This window comes from Sinocyclocheilus anshuiensis, unplaced genomic scaffold (assembly GCF_001515605.1).
Source record: "Sinocyclocheilus anshuiensis isolate Anshui unplaced genomic scaffold, SAMN03320099.WGS_v1.1 scaffold412, whole genome shotgun sequence".
NCBI classification, from domain to species: domain Eukaryota; kingdom Metazoa; phylum Chordata; class Actinopteri; order Cypriniformes; family Cyprinidae; genus Sinocyclocheilus; species Sinocyclocheilus anshuiensis.
The window spans coordinates 652504-663431 of record NW_015558661.1 but is presented as its reverse complement, the minus strand read 5'-3'; the positions used below and the strand labels follow the sequence as shown (position 1 = coordinate 663431).

Sequence of the window (10928 nt, the reverse complement as noted above, 5' to 3'; positions counted from 1 at the left end):
AATACAAAATCTAATGCAACCGTATATATATATATATATATATATATATATATATATATATATACTGTATATTCCCCCATGTGGCTCATAGTGCACTACTCAGATGCTGTCAGCCACATATAAATTCAGTAATACTAAGTAGAGACTGTGGGTGGCACTGTTTCTATGGTGATCAGCCCACAGCCCTCCCTTCTCTCACTTCCTCTATCTCCATCTGTCTATGATTGGTTGTTGAGGGTTAAGAAGGCAGACTAACATCTTTACCCACAATCCTTTGCTCTATTCAGACAGCCAAGCTAATGCGCACCGGGAAATTCAGCAGTGGAAGCATGGCAAATGTATTCTCCATTCTACTCATCCGCTCCTACGATAAGGGTGAGTCCCTGTTTCCCAAAATATTCATCCTCAGACTTTATATGGTGGTGGGCTTCCTCTTATACAAAGCTTTTATATATTAGTATGATATCACAAGAATATTTAATAGGAAATGAAGATAAAGCAACATGCCTTTTGACACATTCATGTGATGTAATTTATCTCATGACATCATTTTACGATTTTAAACAATTTAGAAATTATAATATGAACTGAACTGGTAAACAATTCATTTGTACATATTATCTGAACTCATCCTGCCCTATTACAATTAAGACATATCTTACATAAGACCACAGTTTGCCAAGGACCATATACTAAGGTTTGTCTGTCATTCACTCATAGTTACTCATAAAGTATGACTCATAACTGAGTTCATATAAAAAGTGGACCGAGATCGCTGTCTATACAACCTGCCAGATCTGATAACAACAACTGTACTGTATGTCTACAATTAGGAAGAAAGGACAGAAAGGACATTATTCTTAACCACACAGTCATTATTCTAGATGACAGAGGCTCACAGTTCACAGAATAAACTGAGAGATTGCCTGAACTGGTCCTTTGTTATTTATTGACACAATAGTAATAATGTAAATAAATGGAAACACACACACACACACACACACACACACACACACAGACAACAGTATGGGACAAAACATACTATACAATACCCAAAATAAATAAATAAATAAATACAAACTTGTACATTGCTAAATATAACAAATATTAACTGTGAGTTATACTATTAAATAGTATAATAAAATTGTATAATACCACCATTGTCTGGCTTCAATAATAAAAACCTCCCATATGATCTATGTGTGGCACCTATCATGTGAGAACTATCATTAAAAGCAGAACATTTATGATAAAAGAGTCTTTACAGAAATGTGTGTGTAAATCATATTTCACACATTTTTCACAGTATAAATGCCATACATCCTGCAAGTAGCATGAACAACAGCAAGTCAGTGTGAAATTTTGTCACTATACATGCCATTGAACATCTCTGCATTGCCAGCAACAAAAAAAGAGATGATTCTAAAAGTAGTTCACTATATAACTCATTTAACTAGTTCAGATGAAGCAGTGATTCTACTATTTTCTTTATTTTTCATGGAACGATCTGATGTGTAAAATGTTTTCACTCAGTTTGTGAAGAACCAGTAAAAGATTAACTACTTATGCCTTTGCCCTTCTATTGCTTTTTAATGGACATTATTCTTAACCACACAGTCATTATTCTAGATGACAGAGGCTCACAGTTCACAGAATAAACTGAGAGATTGCCTGAACTGGTCCTTTGTTATTTATTGACACAATAGTAATAATGTAAATAAATGGAAACACACACACACACACACACACACACACACACACAGACAACAGTATGGGACAAAACATACTATACAATACCCAAAATAAATAAATAAATAAATACAAACTTGTACATTGCTAAATATAACAAATATTAACTGTGAGTTATACTATTAAATAGTATAATAAAATTGTATAATACCACCATTGTCTGGCTTCAATAATAAAAACCTCCCATATGATCTATGTGTGGCACCTATCATGTGAGAACTATCATTAAAAGCAGAACATTTATGATAAAAGAGTCTTTACAGAAATGTGTGTGTAAATCATATTTCACACATTTTTCACAGTATAAATGCCATACATCCTGCAAGTAGCATGAACAACAGCAAGTCAGTGTGAAATTTTGTCACTATACATGCCATTGAACATCTCTGCATTGCCAGCAACAAAAAAAGAGATGATTCTAAAAGTAGTTCACTATATAACTCATTTAACTAGTTCAGATGAAGCAGTGATTCTACTATTTTCTTTATTTTTCATGGAACGATCTGATGTGTAAAATGTTTTCACTCAGTTTGTGAAGAACCAGTAAAAGATTAACTACTTATGCCTTTGCCCTTCTATTGCTTTTTAATGAAAATTTTATTTAAAATGAGCTAAGACAATTAAGAGAAAGCATTCAGACACTTTACAATTAAATCTAGTGTATGTTTTTCAATGCATAAATCTTTAAACATGTCTTACATTATGTTATCTACTGCAGTACTGATGCTATCAATTGCACTAAATTCCAGCGCAATTGCATGACAAAATGTCTTTTCATTTCTTCTCATGTGGCTATAATTAATTTATCTAGTTCAGATGAAATTTATTTTCATTATATTTCGTAGCATGATCTAATGTGTGAACTGGTTTTGCTTCATCTAATAAGAACCAGTAAAAGATTGACTCTTTACGCCTTATTGTCATAATGCCTTATTACTCAATGCAGAACATTACAACCTAGCATATGTTTAACCCAGGAGGGACACAACACTTCCGCCTTTTGTTCTTACAGCCTATGAAAATGACTGATGTTGGAAAAGAGGACTGCCTGAAGGTTTTTGCATACTGAAGCATGGACTTACACCACAGTTTTTCGTTTAGCCAGTGGGAGGCGGGGTATAGAGAGGTTAGAGAATAAATCTAAGCAGTTTTGTTCATTTTATATTGTCCCTTTAAGAAGCCACTTATTCAGGTGAGTGGTGTGCTTAATAGTTGCTCATTTATATTGTTATTTGTCTTCAAATTCAAAAACACAATGAGCATGCATCTACTTTGGCATAAGAACAACTATAGAGGAAAACAAAATAGTTTACTGATGTTAATGCCAGTTCAAATATAGACCTATAAACTATGAGACGCCATCATGGAAAACAGTCTCATATCTAAGTGGTGATTTTATGACCCTCCAATAAAAAGGCAATTAGGAGATAAATAGCATGCATACTTGCTTTGATTAGAGACCAATGTCTGGCACATCCAAATCTACAGCAGATGTGTGACAATGACATAAAAAGGATTTAATGGAATAAGGAATCAAAAAGAAATTGTTGGTGAGATTTTTCTGTGAACTAATTAGTAACTGGACATTTTTACTCAGGAATTGCTTTGAACAGTGCACATTGCTTTGTCACATACAGTACATCTGTACTTGCAATTTGTGGAGTTTTATTAATGATTATAAAAGGTCAGGCAGGGACTTTAACATCATTGACATCATAAAATAGCTGTATTAGCATAATACTTTGTACATACAAAGTCCTAATAATAATGAAACAGATGTAGGTGAGATGTAAGAACAAGCTTTTGTTTCCTGGTTTTCGCTCTAGCCTTTAGCTTTAGAGGCTTTGATAAGAGAAGTATGTGAGAATTGTTTCTAATGATTGGTAAATGCTGTCCCTAGCAAGTTAAACCCTCTCAAACACTGATTGTTGTATAACTTTAGATAATCGTGTTAACTTGCTTGACTAATTATTGACTTTCCCACAGAAACAGCAAAAAAAAAAAAAGAAAACGCAGAAACTGTTTTCCATTCACACTTGCTCCAAGCACAACAATTAATCAGTTACCCCTATTTAACAGGCATCCAGTTTGATCTTTAAAGGAGATCACACACTGGTCAAAGGTCTTTGTCCCTTTTTCAGGAGCTGTCTTAAAAGCCTCATCAGTGCATGGGTCCTTCATCACTGGAAGCCATGGAGGACCTAAACTCTGTGACTGTGGGCCCACTAAAGCGTAGAGTACTAGAGAGGAAACGGATTCGTGAGATTATCAAGACCAAGTTGCAGCGAAACCTCTCCTGCACAGGATCTAAACTGAAGAAGACTCTAACAGGCTTCTTCCCCGTAGTGAAATGGCTTCCGAAGTACAAGGTGAAGGACTATATATGGGGAGATCTGATGTCTGGGATCATAATTGGCATCATATTGATCCCTCAAGCCATTGCGTACTGCCTGCTGGCTGGCTTGGATCCCATCTATGGCTTGTACACATCATTTTTTTCAAACATCATTTACTTTTTCATGGGAACGTCAAGACATGTTTCTGTGGGCATCTTCAGCCTCATGAGTTTGATGGTTGGACAAGTTGTAGACCGAGAGGTCTACCTTGCAGGCTTTGATTTGAATGAAGACAGTACGAAAAACGCATTAGGGTTAAATGGCACTGGGAAAGCTAACACTACTCTGGTCAACTTGAAGATCATTGCACTGAATATGGAATGTGGAAAGGAATGCTATGCCATTAGCATTGCCACAGCTTTAACATTTCTTGCTGGAGTCTACCAGGTACGTACATTTTCTTAAATCACATTTGCAAATCACCACGCAAAGATTTAAGCGCTGTAACCATCAAACTCAAGTTAAAAAAAATTAAAATTTAAATAAATGTGAGTGAGAGATTCGAAGGAATGAACGGTGACCAAAAACAACGTTTCTTGAAATGCACTTGTACGTCACTCCTGGGCTGTTGTCACACAATTAAACCTGCGAAAAGAATCATGGGAGCGAGTGTCTCTCAGTTGTACCCTTCAAAATCATTTCAAAGTGTCCTCTGAAGTGGCCCATTTTGAGCGCTTTGGTTTGGAACACCCTTCACTATGGGGGTCATGATTGCGCTTACTTCTAAGTGCCCTTTGGAGAAGGATTTATCCCATTTGGAACACAGCGAATGCCATCTTCCAATTCCATTTATATTATATTTATAAATAAATAAATACATAGTAGGGAAAAATATGTCATGTCCTTAATTGAAAAGTGTATTGTATTTTCTCCTCAGGTGCTGATGGCCATTCTCAGGCTGGGGTTTGTCTCGGTTTATCTGTCTGCTCCTATGCTTGATGGCTTTGCCACTGGGGCATCTTGCACTATCCTCACTGTCCAGGCAAAGTACCTGGTTGGCCTTAAGATCCCTCGACACCAAGGCTACGGCACAGTGGTGGTCACTTGGATCAACATCTTCAAGAACATCCACAAAACCAACTTCTGTGACTTAATAACAAGTGCCATCTGCATCATAGTGCTGCTTGCAGGAAAAGAGATCCAGGATCGCTATAAGGACCGTTTGAAGATCCCACTGCCCACAGAACTGGTCGTAGTAGCAGTTGCCACAGTAGTTTCCCACTTTGCTGATCTAAACGGACAGTTTAGCTCCAGCATCTCAGGTGCCATTCCAACTGGTTTCATTCCACCAAAGGTCCCCAGTGTTGAACTGATGCCCCGTGTAGCATATGATGCCATTCCTTTAGCTGTCATCAGTTTTGCTTTTACCGTTTCTCTGTCTGAGATGTTTGCTAAAAAGAATGGTTACACAGTTAGGCCCAACCAAGAAATGATAGCAATTGGGTTCTGCAATATAATTCCTTCATTTTTCCATTCTTTCACTACAAGTGCCGCCCTTGCAAAAACTATGGTGAAAGACTCAACAGGTTGCCAGACTCAGGTCTCCAGTGTAGTGAGTGCCTTAGTGGTTCTTCTGGTCCTTCTTTTCTTTGCACCATTTTTCTATGCCCTGCAGAAATGTGTTCTCGCCTGCATCATCATCGTCAGTCTGCGGGGCGCCCTGCGCAAATTTCTAGACGTCCCTAAGCAATGGCGTGAAAGCAAGATTGAGGCAATTGTCTGGTTGGTGAGCATGAGCTCAACTGCTTTAATTAGCGTGGAGATTGGACTGCTGATTGGTGTTGTCTTCTCTATGATCTGTGTGGTGGTCCAGACTCAGAATCCTAAGGTTTCGTTACTGGGACAAATTGAACAAACCAACGACTATGAGGACATGGAAGAGTATGATAATCTTTCACCTGTTCCAAAGGTGAAGATCTTTCGTTTTCAAGCGCCTCTTTTCTACGCCAACAAAGACTTCTTTTTAAAATCTTTATATAAAGCAACTGATCTTGAGCCATTCCTTGAAATAACCCGCAGAAGAAAACTGGAGAAAAAAGCTAGAGAAAAGGCTGCGAAGAAGACAGATAGAGTAGATGAAACAAATGGAGATGTAAGTGTAAGCTTGATTTCACAACACATTGATTTTCATACTATCATCTTAGATTGCTCCTGCATCTCCATAATAGACACAGTGGGAGTGAGCACCTTCAAAATGGTTTTAAAAGACTATAAAGAAGTTGGCGTGAATGTAATTCTAGCTTGCTGCAACACACCAGTAATAGATTCTTTAAGGAGAGGCTCTTTCTTTGGGGCTGGTGACAAAGACATGGAACGACTGTCATTTCATACCATCCACAGTGCTGTTTGTTTTGCTACTCATGCGACACAACCGGTTAATGACTCGTCTGTGTAATGTATCCACAAATGGGCCTTAAGAGCTGGAAAACATATTTTCTATTAAAAAACATGAAACATGATATTCAGCTCTTATAGATGATAAATGTTGAATATGTTCATAAAATTAACAAGATAGCACAAAAAAATTCCACTCCTGTTTGAATCAGAACTGAATATGAACATTCTGAATGCTACTGTACAAACTCAGGGGTTGTTATTATACACACTGGAAGACAAAATAGCATTTTTGTCTCATATTAAGTTTTTTATATTTATCAAAAACTACAAGAAAATCGAACAAATAACAACATAACTACTTTGTGGCATATTTCTGAGACACTACGCCCTCAGAAATTGATTTAATACCATTTTAAATGTAAACAAGCCAGATAATTAATTTCCTGTGTGATTGGTGCAAAACTGCTCTTTAATTGCCAGAAAGAAAAAAAAATATCCTTACACATCAGCAAATAATACAGGACCATGACAAGACAATACAGATCTGTGATTTTAAGTTGTCTGTTATACTGCCTTTAAAATGTGAAACTGTTTTATGGTGTTCTTGAGGAAATAAAAGTAAAGGACAAATTTAACCTGGAGATGTAATTATATTTTAAACCAGTGTCAATAACAACTATTTGGACTCATGATATTGATATTGTATCACCCACCATATTCATGTTACATAATGATTACATTGCAAAAACATCTTAATTTTAGTTCTTTTTAATACATTTTGGTTAATAAATTATGTCTTTTGGTTTCAGTTCACTTATTGGTTACACAATAGTTTGAGATCAAACAATAATAGGTGGACCCCCCTGTTTTGTACAATTGTCCATGTTTTTGCCAAGAAAACACACACAAAGGTGGCATTACAGCTACTGTACCTTAGTTGAAGATGCTCTCCACAGACATTAGATTTTGTTGTTTGTACCTCCATGGTTCGTTATTTGTGTCAGGTTTGCAACACAAGTCCAGATTCTTATCTGTTCAGTGAAGCAACGTTATTCCAATAATTTATCGCACTAACATTGTAAAGGATACCCGTAGTTATCACAAATCACTACGGAATGTATTCAATTATGATAAGGAAACTATTTCGCTCCGGGGCGCGTAGTGGCGCAATAGTCGTGACGCTATATGAGTCTCTTTTCATTGCGTCCAGTGAAGAAGACAAGAAGACGTCAGCTGCGATTCAAATTTTACCGCTCGTAACGTTAGCTGCAGAGCGAGGCGACTGCTATTTCTGGTCATACTTCATATTTTATTTAGTTTATCGACGGAGTTGTGCGTTAGTACGTAACAACGATGTCTTGTCGCAGAAGGTAAGTGTGTATAAGTCGAGAATGTTAAACTGCCAAACTAGCGCTAGGTTAAATTGTATTATGGCCGTGTCTCATTATCTTATGTAACGTTATATCGTGGCTGGTAATGCAAAACACACGCTAGTTACATACGTTAACGTTACCTCTTTTTGGTTGTGATGCGAGTTTTACTGACGCTGTAGTAATTTTAAATAACTAACTAACTAAAGTCTTGCTGATCTGTTTTGTTGTCGTGAGCCGTATTTAGGCGTTAAGGGGTGTTTAAGACAATGTTAAAGGGATAGTTCAGCCAAAAAATTAATATTATAATAATAATAATATATTCTATCATCATTTACTCACCCATATGTTGCTTTAAAACCGTTTGACATTCTTCTCTTGAACTTAAAAAGTGATGTGTCTTAGTCACCATTCACTTACATTGTATGCCAAAAAGATGCCGTGAAAGTGAATGGAGACTGATGCTGTCAGTCCAAACACCACAAGATCCATCAGTATTCATTTAATCTAATTTATTTCCTTATGTTTTCATGAGCAGTGAAGCTCTGGCGTTCTCTCTGGTGACTGAGATCAATCATTCCATGGCCAGGCTTGTGGACATATGGGACAGTATTGGCATCATGGAGGAGCAGAGGGTAGAACGAATGCAAACTGTGAAAAAACATATAGATGTAAGTAATGCCTTTGCATGCATCACATCTCTCACCAATTTCTGATTGATGCTTACTCTGAATTAAACATGTTTTATAGGAGCTTTTGCATTCAATGATTATGGAGGAAGAGGCCTTAAGACATCGCATCAAAACCGATGTCATTACCTTCCAGAAGCAATTGGATACACTGTGCTTGGAACTGGGACTGGAACCATACAAAGTAAGAGAAGACCTGTGAAGTATTGCCTTATAGTAATCGGGCATTATAAACTATTGATGCTTGTCTGAAATTTGTCTACATTTTTTAATGTTTTTCTAAGAATTTTAACCCTAATTATGGAAAGCTCCCGTTTTTCTGATCGTTATCCTGCAATCTTTTATAGTTGGAGCAAGACCTTACAGTCCTCCAGATGGAGAAGAACCTGCGGTGCCATGTTGAATCTCTTCTAAAGGAGAAGAATGAACGTTTAAGAGAGCTGAGTGATTTGAAGAAGCAGGACGAGGATTTGTGTGTAACTTTGTGCTCTACGCCATATTACATTCCATCGGGAAGTGTGCCTTCTCGAACCCAGCTGCAGGAACTCCAGGAACATGTTGAGAAACTCATCAAAGAAAAAGTATCTATCCTTTTTCTTTTTGGAACTGTTCTGATCACTCATGAGTTTCTGTCCTGGATGCTTTTGTGATTTCAGCTCTGTTTGTAGGTGAGCAGGGAGAAGGTGTTCTCTGGGCTCAGGGAGGACATCAGGAGCCTGATGGACGAGATGGGACATGAACCAGAGAGCAGTCTGGAACGGGAGTCCATCTGCCCTGACACTGATATTTTTCTGCTCACACATGATAATATCAAAGCTTTGAAACTGCTGCTCAGCCAGGTGCTTACTATTTTTTTTCCCTTCAAAAAACAAAGCATATATATATTTTTTTTTTTTTTTTGCATGGATAGGATGGCTTCTAAAAACATTGCATGAACTAGCAGTGCCATCTAGTGGCTGTGTAAGAACAAGATTAGCATCTTAACCATGGTCCAAAATTAAATCTCATCAAGCACCAAATGTGAATAAAAATTGGCTATACAAGTATAAATGGATAGAAGTATATAAAAAATAGATACTTGCCAGCTGGCTGATAACCATTATTATTATTATCATCATCATTATTGTACTCATAATTAATATTTATACCACACAGCTTGCAATGAAAAAGGAATCCTTGATTTCAGCCCGAGACAAACTCAAAGAGCGAGCTACGAGCCTGTGGAATCGTCTGAGTTGTCCTGAGCCGGAAGGCGAGGCGTTCCGAGAGGCTGCCGTGAGCACTCTCTCTGATGATATCAGACGGGTGAGAGCTTTTGCATGTAACCCACAGGATGTCCTATCAGGGATCTTAACTCTCCTTGTGGTTTACCAACGAGTGCTAATGGAGTGCATTTCCTCTTGCAGTGGCAGGGCTATGTGGAACATCTGGAGGAGCTGCAGATGGCTCAGCTGGAGGAGGTGGTTGATAAGGTCCGACAGGAGCTTGTGGTTCTGTGGGACAAATGCTTGATTGGACCAGAACAGAGAGAGCCATTCAATGTTCACTTCTGTGATGGTAAGTTGCCTGAACCTTGATACTCAAATTTAAAGGCAGTCAGGTAACTTCATAATATTAAATTCATTTCAATTCTCAGCAAAAACCGATGTGTGATTAAAGGTATAGTTCACCCAAAAATGAAAACTTACTCACCCTCAGACCATCCAAGATGTAGATGAATTTGTTTCTTCATCAGAACAAATCCAGATGAAGAAAAAAAAACTTTTTAATTGTAGTCAATTAATCATAAATGGTATCATAATAAATTAAGTAATCAAATATTTTATTGATGACCAACCCTGATTAAAACCATTAAAATAAAAATAAAAAAACAGACTAACACTGATTCTTTGCCCATGGAAAATGGCTTTAACTTCATTCTGGTTGAACAGATCACTACACCGAGGAGCTGCTGGCCCTCCATGACACTGAGCTGCTGAGAATGAAGGCTTTCTATGAGGCAGCACAGCCCATACTGGAGGATCTGGAGAAATGGAAGAGGAACTGGGCTCTCTTTCAAGAGTTTGAGGTTCTCACAGGCATCTCACAAGTCCCATGCTTAAAGTGAACTATGTGGTTTCACACGTGTCATTTTGTTTTATGTTTCACTTACCAGAGAAAGGCTGCAGATCCCAATCGCTTCAGTAACAGAGGAGGATCTCTGCTCAAAGAGAGTAAGGACAGGGCCAAAGTGCAGAAACTGCTCCCAAAGGTACTTGCACATTGACTGTTAAAGTATTATTTTTTTTTTGGACCATGTAATTTTTTATCTTCAGCCCTCTACGAACACCTTGGCAATTGAATCGCCATTGGCTAGTAAATTTTTTAGTTTACTCGCCAGACATATA

The 10928-nt window shown here is 37.6% G+C and overlaps 2 protein-coding genes across 2 annotated transcripts in view; both read left to right on the top strand.

Moving 5' to 3' along the window:
- The first annotated feature begins 301 nt into the window (after window positions 1-301).
- Window positions 302-7103, top strand: LOC107681097 (sulfate transporter-like). Its single transcript, XM_016477256.1, has 4 exons — window positions 302-375; window positions 2762-2875; window positions 3891-4532; window positions 5023-7103. Exons 3-4 carry the CDS (start codon window positions 3918-3920, stop codon window positions 6538-6540), a joined length of 2133 nt encoding a protein of 710 aa, XP_016332742.1. The 5' UTR covers window positions 302-375; window positions 2762-2875; window positions 3891-3917; the 3' UTR covers window positions 6541-7103.
- A 604-nt stretch (window positions 7104-7707) lies between these two features.
- LOC107681090 (protein regulator of cytokinesis 1-like) overlaps window positions 7708-10928 on the top strand; it is an 8073-nt gene continuing 4852 nt past the window's right edge. The window contains exons 1-9 of the mRNA XM_016477248.1: window positions 7708-7852; window positions 8391-8523; window positions 8603-8725; window positions 8889-9122; window positions 9210-9380; window positions 9697-9846; window positions 9948-10098; window positions 10473-10609; window positions 10697-10792. Coding sequence (XP_016332734.1) covers window positions 7836-7852; window positions 8391-8523; window positions 8603-8725; window positions 8889-9122; window positions 9210-9380; window positions 9697-9846; window positions 9948-10098; window positions 10473-10609; window positions 10697-10792 — 1212 coding nt within the window. The 5' untranslated portion in view covers window positions 7708-7835. The remainder of the gene's footprint in view (window positions 7853-8390; window positions 8524-8602; window positions 8726-8888; window positions 9123-9209; window positions 9381-9696; window positions 9847-9947; window positions 10099-10472; window positions 10610-10696; window positions 10793-10928) is intronic.

What these genes read in the sequence shown, in the direction of transcription:
- LOC107681097 (XM_016477256.1), top strand. Translation starts at nt 3,918, where the DNA reads ATGGGTCCTTCATCACTGGAAGCCATGGAGGACCTAAACTCTGTGACT. An exon ending in TTCTTGCTGGAGTCTACCAG is followed by an intron (nt 4,533 to 5,022) that starts GTACGTACATTT and finishes TTTTCTCCTCAG; the next exon opens with GTGCTGATGGCCATTCTCAG.